Source organism: Phyllostomus hastatus, unplaced genomic scaffold, assembly GCF_019186645.2.
Source record: "Phyllostomus hastatus isolate PE091 unplaced genomic scaffold, TTU_PhHast_1.1 phas_contig_86, whole genome shotgun sequence".
In the NCBI taxonomy this organism is placed as follows: domain Eukaryota; kingdom Metazoa; phylum Chordata; class Mammalia; order Chiroptera; family Phyllostomidae; genus Phyllostomus; species Phyllostomus hastatus.
In genome coordinates, this window is record NW_025333977.1 from 87226446 (window position 1) to 87243626 (window position 17181).

General features: G+C 42.6%; 1 protein-coding gene across 1 annotated transcript in view; it reads right to left on the minus strand.

Moving 5' to 3' along the window:
* CD80 (CD80 molecule) overlaps positions 1 to 16555 on the minus strand; it is a 30152-nt gene extending 13597 nt beyond the window's left edge. The window contains exons 1-3 of the mRNA XM_045851754.1: positions 16492 to 16555; positions 9590 to 9896; positions 1632 to 1955 (exon numbers count right to left, since the gene is read on the minus strand). Of these exons, the coding sequence (XP_045707710.1) occupies positions 1632 to 1955; positions 9590 to 9764 (499 nt within the window). The 5' untranslated portion in view covers positions 9765 to 9896; positions 16492 to 16555. The remainder of the gene's footprint in view (positions 1 to 1631; positions 1956 to 9589; positions 9897 to 16491) is intronic.
* Between the last annotated feature and the right edge of the window lie 626 nt (positions 16556 to 17181).

Here is a 17181-nt window from a genome sequence, read left to right on the forward strand (position 1 = left end):
ACTTTGCCTGGAAGAAAAGGGGTAAAAGGACTCTTGCTGGTGGGCCATGAGAAGGTGCCACATGGCTTTGGATTAACTGGAGATCATGGTGGCAATGCAGCTGATGGTGCTGGGAGCCTTCTTTTCCTGAATATGGTACCCTGGACTGGGCAGAGGGAGAAGGAAGGACTGTGTGCATCTGTGGGTATTGTAAAGGACTTTTGTATTTTAATGAAGACATTAAGTCATTACTCTAAGTCTGTGTAAGTTTTAAATAAATAATTCCTTTCCTTTTCACCAATCTCTGGCATTGAGAGATGTCTTTTCCCTGGCGGTGGGCAAAGTGAACCTAGTACAGTGTGGGGAACCCCCGGAGAAAAAGGGGGGGACCTTTTGGTAATAGTATATTGTTTACTCCCCCTGGGTTTGTTCTGTAACAGAAATGAACACTAGGAGATATTGTTACAGGGTGCAGCCAAGAGGGGGGACCCCAAATAGGCATTTAAAATGGGGTCCAGAACTTAAGGTGTCCAGGAGATTTTAAGGTGTCTTCACCCCTTCCCCCACAGGTGTGAGTTGGGGGAAGGGGCACACAGAGCAAGAACATGCAGGGCAGCTTTGCAGCTGATCCATGGCATGGTCATTTAGCATACCTATAGCCTTTGGCTGGTCACTTAGATATGCTAAATAGCTATGGCCATGCTCAAGGCCAGGGGGATGGAAAGGGACCTCCCCCCCAAGATGGGACCTGGGAGGCAGGTCCCCTGAGTTACAGCGCCTGCGTGGGAGCTGGGAGAAGATTGGCTCCAGGACATGGGGTCACACCTGCCCAGACCCACGATGGTGACCAGAAAAGCTGGAGGAGACAGCAGATTGAGGGCAAGTGTGCCCAAGTGTAGGAGGAGTCGGAAATGGGGCTGCAGAAGAATATTGGCACGGGGGATTTAAACCCAGACACGGCAGCCATTGAGGGAGAACCACGCGTCTTTAGCAGAGTGGAGACTCCCGCATCCCAGAGAGGGAGAACCACGTGGCCTGGACAGAGTGGGGACCCCCACAGCTATAGAAGGGGGAACCACCACCTGGTTTTAGCAGAGATCCTGGTGACTCAGCCGAGGGTGCCGGGAACCCAAGGAGGTCTCCCAGTCAAGATGGAGTGCTAACTAAGAACCAGAGGACTGCCTGAGCCATGGACTTCTATTCCTTTCCTGAGATACGGTATTCTGGACTGGGCAAAGGGGGAAGGAAGGAAGGACTGTGTGTTTGTGGGTGTTTTTAGGGGCTTTAGGATTTTTGATAAAGACATTAGGTCACTACTTGAAGTTTGTATAGCGTTAAATGAACATTTCTTTTCCTTTTCACAAATCTCTGGCATTGAGAGACGTCTTTCCTAGGGCGGCGGACATAATGGACCCGGGGCCTTCTTTCAATAATAGTATATCGTCCCAGGCCCCCCTTGTTTGTTCTGTAACAATATGTCCAGGACATTGTGAGAAATCAGTTAGGGTTTACTGTAAAACTAGAGATTCACTTAGCCATAACAAATACAATGAGATACATCCCTCTTTGAGAAAATGTTCACCTAATTCAATAGTATATTTTGAAGGGCATCAAGAGTCTGCAGACAGAGTAAATCAGAAAATTCCACTGACCTCTGACCAGTAATCTCACCGACTTTGAATGTACCATTTGGTAACCCCCTTTTTCAAGTCTCTGAATGATGCAGTCGTAGATATCGCTGTCCGACAGTTGAAGAGCCAGGATCACGATGGACGGGTTATTGGTGATGGTAGGTATGGTGCGATTCTTGTATTTGGGCCACACTTTTGCTTCTCCAGATACGACACTCAGCACCACATCACTATATAATTTTTTTTGCCAGTAGATTCGAACTCTTGTCAGGTCATTAGCAGAGATATTGTAATCACAGGTTAGTACTGCCGTATCTTTCACTCTCTTGGTCACCTGGCTGATACCTAAGGAGAGGCAAATAAAACAAGATTTTATATATTTATTAAACATATATGCCTGTACAAGCAGGAAATCAGAGTTGTCAGTAACAGAACTCACGGTGTTGTATCTAGTGACCAAGCACAATCAAAGAATGCAGTTTGGTTTTGATATTTTATTGTGGTTAAAAATTAAATAAAATTTATCATCTTAACTATTTTTAAGTGTATAGTTCAGTAGTGTTAAGTATATTTACATTGTTGTGAAACAGATCTCCAGAACTTTTTCATCTTGCAAGTCTGGAACTCTATATATATTAAACAGCACCCCTTTCTCCCTCTCCCTGATTCCTGGTAACCACCACTCAACTTTATGTTTCTATGAATTTGACTACTTTAGATAGCAATGTAAGTGGAGTCATGCAGTATTTGTTTTTTTGTGACTGGCTTATTTTACTTAGCATAATGCCCTCAAGTTTCATGCATGTTTTAGCATGTGCTAGAATTTCCCTCCTATTTAAGGAAGGATAATAAGATAATGATTATAATGAATAATCTTCTATTATATATATAAATATATATACACCACATTTTCTTACTCCATTTGTCTCTCCATAGACAGTGAGGTAGGAGGTCCACTAGTCTTGTAAGAAGAAGGACTTTGGGAAATCTAGCATGTGAACTCCAACCACAGGTTGGACATGCACTCAGCCCCACAGGGATATAGAAGTCAGAGTTAAGAAATGTGATCTCTTGAGGGGATTTTCATGATCATTGTTACAGATGGTCTCTTTGATCTGATCTGGATGCTCTAGGGTTGCCCTTTATGCAGTTCATGTGGCCTTTCTGGCTGTACTTTGGCTTTGATTATTGATGGCTCATTCATTGCTGGGCTCTCTCCTCTGGCTGGCTGACTGGGAGTCACAGCTCCCACTACATCTTGTGTGTGGTTGTACAGGTGCTGGTTAATAAAGCCACACTACCCAGAAAACCAAACCCACGCCAATAAAAGTACTCCATACCACATCAGCAACATCAACAGCAATTGAACAAAGATTGTTCTGGATGCTCTAGGGTTGCCTTAGCATCCAGAAAAAGGGAAAAAGGGAATATGAGATGACTAAAGGAGAGAAAAATAATTTTGAGAGGGAAGAAGGAGGAGAAATAATACGAGTAGGGCATAGAAACAAAGCAAAGGACAAAATAAAATCTAAAATTAAGGAAAATAGGCAATAGCAAAATGGAGTAAGAAAAGGGGAGAGTATAATATGATGTTTGAAATAGAGAACCAAAAGGCACAAAATTTTAGAAAGGCCACAAGAAGATCGATAACAATGACAGCTGAGCAAAGATTAATAAAGATGGAAAGAGAATAAAAATATAAGGAGGTGAAAAAGAATGTGAGCTGACTAGAGGAAGGAAGGATGATTTTGAGAGGATAGAGGGAGGAGAAATAAAGTAAGAAATAGGAACAAGGTGTAGCATAGGGGAAAATATACTATTTACAATGAAAATAAGAAAGGGCAGGAAGAAGGCAAAATGGAATAAGACAAGGGAAGGGTACGATGTGAGATTTGAAATAAAAATAAAATAAAATAATATAAAAATCTAAATAAAAAGAATAAAAAATAAAAGACAAAGAATAGTTCATTAGTTGGAATACAATTGGAACAAAAGAAGAAATATTAAAAGGCTATGCAGCCCTGGCTGGCGTAGTTCAGTGGATTGAGCATGGGCTGTGAACCAAAGTGTCGCAGGTTTGATCCCCAGCTAGGGTATATGCCTGGGTTGCAGGCCATAACCCCCAGCAACCGCACATTGATGTTTCTCTCTCTCTCTCTCTCTCTCTCTCTCTCTCTCCCCCTCCCTCCCTTCCCTCTTTAAAAAAAAATACAAAGAATAAAATCTTAAAAAAAAAAGGCTATGCAAAAGGAAGAAAAAAATAACATAAATTCTGAAGAAGAACAAGGTGGAATTCATCTCAGCAGAGTTTGGTGTTTGCCTTCTGTCTTCTCTTTCTGGACCTGCGTCTGGCTTTTTATCATTTCAAGGTCCCAGGGTGGGTTGTTCAACTTCTGGCAGCACCACTTGTATTGCCTTCACCTGCCTCTAGAGGGGGCTTCTATTGTGATGGGGAGGGTGGGACCCCAGGGTCTCCGCTGGGAGGCACTGTTCAGTCTTCTGGAAAAATTGTGGGTGCATTCCCCTGCCCTTGCACCACCAATCTTGGTCTGTCCCAGTTTATTTCCAATAATGTGTAGTTTCTGATGAACTAGCTGTCTGTTTCAAGGGAGGGGCCCATCTATGTAAGAGGGTCAGCCCTTTCCTGCTTGGTGCTGACAGCAGTTCTGTGTGCCAGCCAAGGCTAGGTGTGGCCTTGATTCTCCCTTGCTGCACTGATTTCTAATCTCCCTACTTTGCAGTCCTCAGTGGAATAGGGCCCTAGAAACCAGTGTATTTTGTCTCCCTGGGAGAAGTTCAAAATGTGCCCTTTTGGTGTTTCTTTTTCTGTCTTTCTCTTGTGGAATGCACACCACACAGGGTTCTTGAGCCCGTCCTGCCTGTTTTGCAGAGCTTCCCAATTTGATGTGGTGGTGCTTGCAATCATGCAGGAGGTGGGGGCCGGGTGCATCCTTCCCTTCCCAGAGGTTTGAACTCTGCTGGCCGGGGAAGGGGGTTTTTTGCCTGGCTATAAATAATCTCAGGTGTGTAGGAGAATGTTCTGCATGGTGTGGGCCCAGCTCTCACTCAGAGATGCACAGGACCCATGCCCACAAATAGGTTCTCTCATAGGGAGTCAGGCCTGCAATGTACCTAGGCCGCTTTGAGACTTGCTTTTGCTAAAACTCCCTCACCCTGAATTGAGACAGCAAGTGCTTACTGTAACTTCCTAAAATCCATGCTAAATCTTCCAGGGACTAGTGTAACCAGTTCAACTACTTTTCCCTTTTCATTTGCAAATATCCCTCTTCTGTGATGTGATTAGCAGCATTGGGTCCTTTGTTTTCTGTAAAAGGTAACCACCTAAAGCGAACCATGCATAGTAAATGAGGAACATCATGTAATATACTGAGAAACCCAATAAAGGCCGGTCACAACAAGGGCTGAGGCTTTTGCTCCACTTGAGAGAAAAGCCATGCTCTCCCTTTTCCTCCACAGGACTTGGTAGTCTGTGTGAATGTCTCGGTTCTCATCCACAATGTGGTGGACCCCACGAGCCGGGGTCTGCATCACAGGTGCTCAACTCCTGCCTGTCCAGTTCCCAGTCCACTGCCCTTATAGCATGCACAGTTCCAAACTCTTCACTCTGCAGCCTCCAGCCTGCTAGCTGGGCCTGGCTGGGGCCAAGAAATCCCCTTGTTATGCACCTTTCGGATCTCTCTGCCCAGCAGTATTCAGTGGGAGCAAACTGCACTTTTTATCTTTTCCCTTTGTTGGAAGGGCAGCTGTGCACAGAGTCCCTGCCCAGCATGCTTCAGCTCCCCCTTTAAAAAGTCTTTCTGGGCACACTCACTGCAGAACTGAGTCACTGTCTGGTTTTCCACACACACCAACCACCTTTCCCAAAAGTCGAAGGTCTGTCACAGTCCTGGCTGGCCCCAGCCTGCTTCCACCCAACCCAGGTGTGGATAGAATCCCCCTCTCTCTCTGACACTCTCCTGGTTGGCGTTTGCCACTGCAGCTTTGGGTGTGCTGCTCACTGAGTGTGTCTGTAGCCTGGATCTCCCTGACTTTGTGTTTCCAAGTCACTTCCAGTCCGGATCTGGGGGTTCCCAGGGAGGGAAGGAAGTAACAAAGCTGTGATTTCTGACTAGGCTTTCCACAGCTGCAGGCTCCTTGCCAGGGGGTATTTCCCCTTCAACCTATAAAATCTCCCTACCGCCCACTGTGAAATGTCTTCTGTTCTCCTTGGCTTCTGAACTTCACATCAGCTAAGATTCCATAGAATGTTCAGTTTATTTGCCAGCAATTCACCAAGTATGCAAGTTGGAGGCAAGAGCTAGAGCACTCAGCTTCCACCTACTTGGCCTCTGTCTTCTCTCTGGTTCTTTTTTGTTCATTAATTTTACTTCTGAGTTCATCAAATGACTTTTCTGAGTTTTGTATTTCCTTGAGTTTTTTCATAACTGCAATCTCAAATTCTCTGTCATTTTAACTGCAGTCTTCCATGACTTTGAGTTTGATTTCTGGAGACTTTTCATTTTCTTTCTGTGCTTCCACATTACCTTGGTTATTCATGGTTCTTTATGAATTGTTTTTCTGTCTGTGAATGCTTTTCTTATTTAGATAATTTTGCTCTTAATAATTCAGTAGCTTGATAAGTAGGTTACTTTCTTTTGTTTTCCAGTAGATGGTGGTATAGCACAAGTTTTTGTTTTCTCTTACTTAGGGTGTTAAATTGAGGAAAATGCCACAGAACCATTGGAACAGTGGATGTCCCCTCTGTGTTCTGTTCCACTTGCTTAAGGGGTACCACCAGCATGGTAGAGAACCAGTTTTGTTAGCTCCGAGCACTGCCTCCTTGTTATTAATGGCAGCTGGCTCCACTGAGTTGTTGAAATTGTCTCCACTGCCTCTGCCAGGGTTTGTGGAGATGAGTGGTGCAAGGGAGGCAATTTCATGATTTTGCAGCTCTGTCTTCCTGTTAGTAATGGCTGCCAGCACTGCTGTGATGTTTAAGTATCCAAGTCACCTCTCCTGGGCTCTGCTGCAATGGGGAGGGGAAAACAGAGCTGTCCTCTCAGGGCAGGATATCACCTCTGCCTTTCTTATGCTCCAGGCCGTAGTGTGAGGGCTGCAGCCTGACACCTCTGCCACTGCTGTGCTTGCTGGAGCCACAGTGGGTGCCAAATTGTGTCTTTATCCACACTTTCCCATTCTGCCTCCCCTACTCATTCCAATACACCCACCTTCAGATGGGTGGATCTCTGAGGAAGTTTGTGTGGTGAGCAGGGGATCCTTTGTTGAGTTATAGTTGTCTGACTTCTTATAAATTTAAGGGAGAAACAAAGAAGGCCTTTGACTCTTCCACGATGCTGATGTCAGTACAAATGGGCTAACTTCAGTGATGTTTCTTAAGGAATTTTTGTCTAGTCATTCAAGAAGTGTAAGTATCTTAAAGGTCAGTGATACACTATGTGAGGCCACCTTGAAAGATGCCCACGTTGAGGAAGAATCAGACTGAAAAGAGGAACCAAAAGTCTTCTGAGCATTTTGGAAATCCCCACTGGGACCCCTTCCACTTAGGTCCCTGTGCTAGACACTGCATTTTAACAAGGCTTCCAGGTAAGGATGTAAAATAAAAGTGTGAGCAGCACTGGTATAGACTATGTCACTCCCCTGCTTAAAACCCTTCCATGACTTCCCAGTGACCTCCAGATAGTATGGCCTTCAAGCCCTGTGGAGTCTGGTCCCCATCCCCCCACCTCCCACCCCTTTACTCCCTTGCTCTTGGTTTCTCCCACCAGCTGCTCCTTCCACTTTCTCCCCAGTTTACTCTTACCACTCTCCCCTCTGGCAGGGAAAGACAGTGTTTTTCATACCATCAATTGGGTGATTATGTGATTAATTTTCATTTCTTCCTAACAACCATGAATTCTAAGAGGGCAAAAGCCATGTCAATTTTGCCCATAACTTGTCTCCAACACCAAGAACATTGTCTTGTACTTAGGAGATGCTCAATGTCTGTTGAATTAATAAATGATTAAACAAAAGAATAAATGCATGTGCCAGATTCATCCTTATATTTGTGCCTTTGTCCATACTCCTGCCCCACATAGAATTCTCAGATGATCACCCGTCTTCCACCTGCCCAGCTACCCCAGCCCACACTGGTACACCTTTCTCAGGGCTTAGGCTTACAGTCAGACCAAGCAACGTCTGACTGAAGTCAGACCAGTCAGACTTCACTGCCCTTCACTTGCTTGCGAGTCAGTTTTGCCTCATCCAACTGACAATACTCAAATCTCTTTGAGAGCAGGAATCCCAGGCTCAGTTTTTAAGACATATTTGGTAAGTGCTCAGGCATAAAAAGCTCATGGGTTTGTTTGTGACTCAGTACAGTAATACTAAAATCAGGATGTAGCTATAGAACAGCAATTTTCAACTGGTGCGCCACAAGAATTTTTAAAACATGCAATACCTGACTGTTTAGTGAGAGGCACTGACCTCTTTTCCCTTAGATTATCAAATAAAAAATGACACCAGCCAACACAACAATAGCTGTCTGGTGTGGATTAGTCAAAATTAAACCTATTTTTTGTTATGGCAGCAAAAAATATAATACATTTTTTTAGTGTGCTGCAGAACTTTAGTAGTTAGTTTATGTGTGCCATGAAATGAAAAAGGTTAAAACCACTGCTATAGAACAAGGTACTTTCCTAAATATCTTTCTTTAGCTCCAGGATCATCTTCCATTTGCAGATGACTAATTTTTCTGGTATAATTACTAAAGTCTTGGTTTTAGTTTTAATGTTCTTTTTTTTACTGCTACAATTTTTAATATATTTTATTCAATTTATTTTTGATGCTTTTTTAATATTTTCTTTTTTTATTGTTTCTCTCTCTGTCACACACAGACACACCCTCCCACCCCCAGAAAAGCCTGTATAAAAATCCTTCTAAATAATTTGTAACTTAGACTATCCAGAAGACTCTAGTTTGAGGGTGCTTTCCCAACTTCTCAGAAGAAAATTGGAATTTTTGGAAATGTATTATAATTGTCAAGTTTACACAAATAATCAAGTAATTTGTGTACCCTAACTCCTCTTCCCTTTCCTCAACCTCTCTTCCTCACACCTTCGATATTCTGGACAATGCCCATAGTGCAGACATGTTTTAAGCAAGCAGCTCTTAACACAAGCACTTTTGATATTCAGCTCTTTGTAGACTGGAAAACTGTGCTGGAGTCAAAGCCTTTATTTTGGGGAAACCAGATACTCAGCAGAAAGCAATCTTCTGTTTTGACTTTAAAAGTAAAGTCAGAACCATCCTATTGCCAGGATGAGTCCCACCCTTCCCAACAGTCCCTTAAATCCAGCACCTGAGCTGAAACAAATGCCTCCAGAAGTCAAGTATTCTTTGCAAAACACACATGAAATAGTTATGTAGGAAGTTTAACATAACTAAAAATATAATTTCATGTTAAATCTGATACAATTAATGTCAGATGTCAGTGTCCACAAAGGGCATCAATACCTAAAGCATAAAAATAAATATTAAGAGAAAAATTCAACATTAAGAAGATTATATGCCTCAACTGCTTTCTCTTTCCCTTTCAAATTGGAAAGATCATCAATGCCCTGTTTTAGAAGCAGAACACTTTAGCTGTGTTGTCTCACAGAAATACAGTTTGGTAATCAAAGCCCTAAACCAATGCACTAGTGTGAAACTAGTATTCATGGAAGAGACCACAACTCTAAGCTGGACTTCTGAATCAGCTTTATGGTTTTGTTAAAATAACACTATCCCACCCTTGCTTTAAGGTCTGGGTTCTTGAGCTAACTTGGTCACTGACTTGCTGTATGATCACAGGCAGGACCTTTCTCATCTTTGAAATGGACAGAAATATGCCACTTGGCAGGACTATAGAGAGGACAGCACTGAGAATCTCATCTCCTTTCTCTAGACCCTGAGACAATGGACTCAGTCACGTTGCTTACCTGAACAGAAGCAAAAAAGACCAGCCAGCACCAGAAGCTGAAAGAGTTTGAGGAATGAACACTTGGGCAGTAGTGTTTCCAGCATTAGTGTTTGGTCCATGGCTTTTGCTGCTTCCGATGGAAAACGAAAGTAAGTAATTTTGCACCACGTGAGAACTGGGCACCTTCCAAACATGCACCAGGCTTGGGCAGAAGATAATTCAATTGCCCCAAACACTCACTTCAGTTATAAAACACACCAAGAAGAGGCTGATGGTGTACCTAGGTCTCCAAATTCCTAAGTATTAAAAATTGTGGATTTGACAACCTAAAAAAGAAGAATATAAAAGTCACTCAAGAAAAATGGTCAGCTCACTGTGGGGTAAAACTTACTAGTTGCCTGCCTAAAATAAGTTGAGGATCCTAATCTGAGTGATCTCCAAACCAGGGCATGATGGCAAGTTCACAGTAAAGGTTGGGTGGACTTTGGGGAGGTAACCCTACCTTCTACATGTTCCAAGAACCAACCACAGCTCTCCCATGGAATGGCTCTCTGCTCAGTTGGGATGATCAAATCTTGGTTAGAAATGTAGAGAACTACAATATAATGGCCAATCCATGAAAGTTCAGATCCTTTGCAGAACATACTGGTTTGCAAAACTATAAGGATTCAGTGTACAAAACATCATTTACACAGAAGGTCACAACATAACCCTAAAGGGACTCATCCAACAAGAGGATATAGCCATTGTAAACATAAATGCACCAAACATAGGAACACCTAAATATATGAAGAAAATGTTGATGGACAATAAGGGAGAGAAATCAACAATTCAGTCATAGTAGGGATTTAACACCCCACTGACATCAATGGATAGACATTCCAGACCAAAAATCAACAAGGCAAGAATGACCTTAAACAACACACCGAATCAGGTGGATTTAATTGATTTTTACAGAACATTTCATCCCAAAGCAGTAGCATATACATTCTTAAGTGCACATGGAACTTTCTCAAAGACAGACCATATGTTAGGACACAAAATAAGTTTTAATAAATTCAAGAAGATTGAAATCATATCAAGCATCTTCTCTGACTACAATTGTATGAAACTAGAAATCAACTACAATAAAAAATTGAAAAACATTCGAACACATGGGTGCTAAATAACATGTTATTAAATGATGAATGGATTAACAATGAGATCAAGGAAGAACTCAAAAGTTGCATGGAGACTTCTGGTCAAGATGGAAGCAAGGGAAGCACAGCTTGCATCCTTGCACAACCACATCAGAATTACAACTAAACTATACAACAGTCATCACCCAGAACTGTCAGAAAATTAGTTGAATGGAAGTCTGACAACTACAGAATTAAAGAAACTACACCCACCAAAACTGGTAGGAGGGGCAGATATGTGGAGATGCTGAATGGGCTGGTACTACAACCACGTGTGGTCGATAAATATTTGGGAGGGATGTCTCTGGAGTGAGGAGTCCCAACCCCACACCAGGCCTCCCAGCCCATGTTTCCAGTGCCAGGAAGATAAGTTCCCATAACTTCTGCCTGCAAAAAGAAGTGGGGATTTAATCAGTGGAAGAAACTTCTGGAGTCCCAGGCAGTTCCTCTTAAAGAGCATGCACACGGACTTACTCAGACTCACTCCTGAGCTCCAGCACCAGGATAGCAGCTTGAAAAACACCAGTGGCATAAGGGGAGGAACTGAAGTGTCTGGCATCAAGGCAAGAGCTGGGGGAGAGCTTTCTACCAGACAGAAAGGCAAACAGAGGCCACTGTTCCTTTTCTGAACCTTTCCACCACAGAGCTACAGAGCTAGCAGGTGGGTGCCATATCTGAGACTCCACCAACCTGGCTAACACTGTTGTCACTCCCTGGAGATCCCCTGAGGCTCCACCCCACCCAAGCTGTTAAGACAGGCTGTTCCATATGAATGGCTGGTCTTGGCTCATGCTTCACAATTTCCCAAATTCTCTCAAACAAGCAAAGCTGGCCTCAGTAAACCCCAAGTTCCCCTACCTCTTGCTAAGTGGCCCCAGGCCTGGTACTGGCAGTATCCAGCATAGTTTCACAGCTTGGTTCCCTTGGGAACCTCTAAGCCCAGCACAAGTAGCAGCTGTCTTCAGATTGCTTTGTAGTTCAAGAAGGGTGGCCCTGTGCAGAACAATGATTGGTGCTGACCTTGACCTGCACCACCCAGGAAACCCCAGAGCCTGCATATATCAGTGATCAGCTACTGGCTACATTGAAGCACCACTATTCTGCCCCTGGACAGCTGACTGTCCACAGAGGGCAGAGGTTGGTGGTCAGTGGTTGCAACCAGTCCTTATAACTGACTGGCCTGGGTAAATCCCTCCCATTGACCAGGCAACAAAAATCAAGACTCAACTACCAGAGAAGGGTATACTTAGCCCAAATGAAGGGTGCACCTCAAGCACTCTGCTTGAGTGATACGGGAGGCTGTGCCGCTGGACCCTACAGGACACCTACTATATTAAGCCATGTTACCAAGACAGGGAGCCATAACAGCTCCACCTAATACATAGAAACAAGCACAGAGAGGCTGCCAAAAAGAGGAGACAAAGACACATGGCCCCAGTGAAAGAACAGATCAAAACTCCAGTAAGAGAACTAAACAAAATGGAGATAAGTAATCTATCACATACAGTTTTCAAAACACTGGTTATAAGGATGTTCAACTAACTTAGTGAGGACATCGACACCATAATAAGGACCCAGTTAAATGAAGGATACACTGATTGAAATAAAAAACAATTTACTGGGAAATAACTGTAGAGTGGATGGAGCCAAGAATCAAATCAATGATTTGAAAAATAAGGAACCAAAAACAACCAATCAGAATGACAAAAAAAAAATGAAGATAGCTTAAGCAGCCTATAGGACACCTTCAAGCATTCCAACATTCACATTATAGGGGTGACAAGAGAAGAGAAAGAGCAAGAAATTGGAAACCTATCTGAAAAATAATGAAAGAAAACTTCCCATTTTGGTGGAGTAAATAGACATGCAAGTCCAGGAAACACAGAGAGTCCCAAACAAGATGGATGACAAGTGGCCCACTCCAAGACACATCATAATTATAATGCTAAAGGGTAAAGATAAAGAGAGGCTTTTTTTTTTAAGTGTGGGAAGAATTATTTTTGGTCACAAAAGATTTGTCAATTTTTTAAAGCACCAGTAAATATGTGCCCAAAACATCTGATACAGATTGCAAGAGTCCATAATTCTGGCTTGATTTTTTCTTAAGAATTTGACACTCAGTCCTTTCCTTGAGGCAGAAAGGAAGTGGTGAATTGGCCCCTTGCTGGAGGTCAGTTCCTGAAGGTGAAAGGAGACCCGCAGCCAGCACAGGCCCATGAAGCCTCCCTCTCACTTTCCGCTGGAGTCCCTGGAAAATGGGGGACGATGTTTTACAAATCCTTTTCTGTAAAGCAAGACCAAAATATCAGAAGGGTCTGTAAGGAACACAGGCTGGTCCAGACGGACCTTGCTTTCAGAAGCTGCCATGCTTCCATTCACCAAAGACTGTGCTTTTTAACTGTGGTTTTTAGAAAAGTGCGCCAGCTGGGACTGAGCATAAAGGAGCCCCAAGCATTGGCAATACAATGATATTACAGATTGCTCAACAGGGAAGAAAGCGAGTTTGAGAGCCCATTTCCTCTGCCAATCCTTTGGTGTGGCAGGAGCCATAGCCCCGCCTCCACCCCCACCCCACCTGTTGTCATTGGGGACAGGACCAAATGAGGTGATTTCTTTCTATTCCTCAGGAGGCATTCCTGGGACCCGCTCCAGTTTGTCTCCTGGGTTTTCTTCATAAGTGATCAGTTCAAATGTGGATAATTTAAGGCTTGCTGATTTTCCTTTCTGTGTCAGTGTGTATGTCTCATATTTTTTAAAATTGAAGGTTTAAGGTACCAGTTTTATTCATGAAAAAACTGGATGGAAGAAGGATGTTTGGAGTAAAGACCAAAACACAGCTTCCTTCTCTTTTCCCCTTTGAATTGAGTTGAACCAAAACAGCTGGGCCCATCAGAAAGGTAGGAGGTGGTAGGGCAGCGGCTGGGGATGCAGGAGGGGAGGGAAGGAGACTCAGCACTAATATTTTCCTGCCTTCAGTCATTGTCCCAAAACTGTCCCATCATTGGAACAGAGGACCCAGTACACCCTCCGGTTCCTGTTTCTCAGCCTTTTAGGGGCTATACACACTGCTGTGTGCAATGCTGGGTTTGGGTGCCTGCTCTCACAATTATCAATGTGTGCCTAGGGCAAGTTATTTAACTTCTGGTCCTCTCTGCTGTGTAAAAGAGATAATAATCCTTTGGCGTCCTGAGGATTCTTTGAGATAATAATCCATTTAAAGCACTTAGAACTATGTGTAGCAAGCAGTAGATTCTCAGCAAATGCTGGTACAGTCCCTGTGCCACCTGCTGACAGCCCCTTTAGGTTTCCCCAAGGCCCTTTGATCAGTTACTCTGGGGTGAGAGAGGCCCTGGATACAAGCAGCTAACCGGGATGTGGACAAAGAGAATTTATCAACAGAATCCTCTTCTTTCTGGCAATTTCTGAAGATGCTCAGGTCTGTGGCAGCAGCTGATCAGGAGACCATCCAGTAAGCATTGAAAATCTAATGATAAGGGCCCCTCCCTCCATCAGATTCTGGTGATTGTGCCACACAGAGGTGTGGTACTAGGACCTGCAGACCTACTCAGACTCACTCTCTGTGAGCTCCAGCACCGGGGTAGCAGCTTGAAAGGCACCAATCAAGAAACTGCAGTGTCTGCCATGAAGGTGAGCAGATGCCGCTGTCCCTTTTCTAAATCCTCCCTCCACAGGGCTACAGAGCCAACAAGCTAGTGCCATATCTGACATTCCATCAACTTGAAGGGTGACTCTTAAAAGCAGCAAGAGAAAAGAAGTTAGTTACCTACAGGCGCATCTCCATAAGACTGTCAGCTGATTTCTCAGAAGAAACTTTGCAGGCTAGAAGGGATTGGCAATATTCAAAGTCACAGAAAGCAGGGACCTACAGCCAAGACTGCTCTACCCAGTAAAGCTATCCTTTAGAATCAGAGGGCACATAAAGAGCTTTGCGGACAAGAGAAAATAAAGTAGTTTACCATCACCAAACCATTATTACATGAAATGTTAAAGGGACTTATTTAAGAAAAAGAAGATCAAAACTATGAACAATAAAATGGCAATAAATACAAATCTATCACCAATTGAATCTGAAGAACAAACTAAGCAAACAAGAAGAACAGAGTCAGAATCATGGATACAGAGGGCATTTTGATGGTTGCCAGATGGGAGGGGGGTTTTGGAGGATGGGTAAAGAGGTAACAGGGTTAAGAAGTACAAATAGGTAGTTACACAATAGCCAGGGGGATGTAAAGTACAGTATAGAAAATGGAGTAGCCAAGGAACTTATACACATGACCCATGGACATGAACTAAGGTATGGAGATTATCTGAGGGAGCGGGGAGTGCTAAATGGAGGTAGGCAAAGGAGGAAAAATTGAGACAACTGTAATAGCATAATCAATAAAATATAATTTAAGGAGGACAAAAGGAATCACGTGTTAATGAATCAGCTTTACTACATAAATAAAATTTTATGAAATCAGAAAAAAAAGTTACATGGAAATAAATGAAAATAAACACACAAGCACTCAACATCTATGGGACACAGTGAAAGCAGTCCTGAGGAAAAAGTTCATGGCATCACAAGCCTACCTAAAGAAGCAAGACAGAGAGACTAAAAAGCAAAAAAAGAAGAAGAAGAAGATCAGTATAACTAAGAGCTGGTTCTTTGAAAAGATAAAAAGAAGTTTGACGAAACTTTAACCAGTTATGAGGAAAAAGAGAACACCCAAATGAATAAAATTAGAAACAAAAGAGAAGTAACAACTGACATTATAGAAATACAAAGGATTATAAGAAAATACTGTGAACAGCTGTATGCCAACAAATTGGACAACCTGGGAGAAATAGAGAAATTCCTAGAAATATACTATCTTCCAAAACTGAATCAGGAAGAATCAGAAAACATGAATGGACTGATTACAACTAATGAAATCAAAATGGTAATCAAAAAACTCCCAACCCACAAAAGTCCTAGACCAGATGGCTTCATAGGCAAATTTATGTCAAATATTCAAAGAACTAACACACCTCCTTCCCAAACTATTCCAAAAAATTCAAGAAGAGAGAAGACTCCCAAACTCTTTTTACGAGGCCAGCATTATCCTAATTCCAAAACCAGATGAAGACACTACAAAGAAAGAAAATTACAGGCCAATATCTCTGATGAACATAGACGCTAAAATCCTCAACAAAATACAAGCAAACTGGATCCAACAGTACATTAAAAAGATCACATACCAGGATCAAGTGGGATTTATTCTGGGGATGTAAAGTTGGTACAACATCTGCAAATCAATAAATGTGATACATCACAAAAACAAAATAAAGTACAAAAATCACATGATCACATCAGTAGATGCAGAAAAAAGCATTTGATAAAATCTGGCACCCATTTGTGATAAAAACCCTCAGTAAAGTGGGATTAGAAGGAACATACCTCAACATAATAAAGGCCATATATGACAAACTGACAGCCAATATCATACTCAATGGGCAGAAACCGAAAGCGTTTCCGTTAAGATTCTGAACAAAACAGGGATGCCCACTGCTTTCACCTCTCTTATTCAACATAGTGTTGGAAACGACTTCTTTCTTAATATATTAACATAGAAAAACAAGTATCTCAATTCTTAGATGCCTCTTCACAAAGAATAAATCAATAGAAAAATCTATCAGTAAGAAGAGAAGAAAAAAAACACACCAAGCTATCCCATATGAAAGTAATAGTAAATGTACTTACTAAAGAACAACTTCTTTTCTTGTGTTGAAAATCAATGTATGAGATGTTCAAATTGCTAAGTGTTCAACAGAGTGCATAGATTTGAGGAAGTTCGCCCAGCTAAATTAGCTTAGGGCGTGGCTAGACTAACCCCTCAATGTCTGGGGAGAGGGAAGAGGGCGGGCTACTCCACTGACTGTTTGCAATGGATACTCTGTGAGCTTTATGGAACCCTATTTCTGTGCTGGTCCCAAGTTTTGTTTTAGCACTCAGAGTTTTCCATCTATAGTCCCTGTCATGCCACTACAGCAGTTCGCCGCCCACCTCAGGGATAGTGGCCACCTTTGGGAGAGTGCTCAGATTGCAAGACAACTCTTTTTTTTTTTAAGTATATTTTATTGATTATGCTATTACAGTTGTCCCATTTCCCCCCTTCACTCCCCTCCACCCTGCACACCCTCTCCCACTCACATTCTTCCCCTTTAGTTCACGTCCTTGTGTCATAAGTTGTTTAGCTTCTACATTTCCCATACTATTCTTGCCCTCCCTCTATTTTCTACCTACCATCTATGCTACTTATTCTCTGTACCTTTTCCCTCTTTCTCTTCCTCCCACTCCCCTGTTGCTAACCCTCCATGTGATCTCCATTTCTGTGGTTCTGTTCCAGTTCTAGTTGTTTGCTTAGTTTGCTTTTGTTTTAGTTTTAGGTAT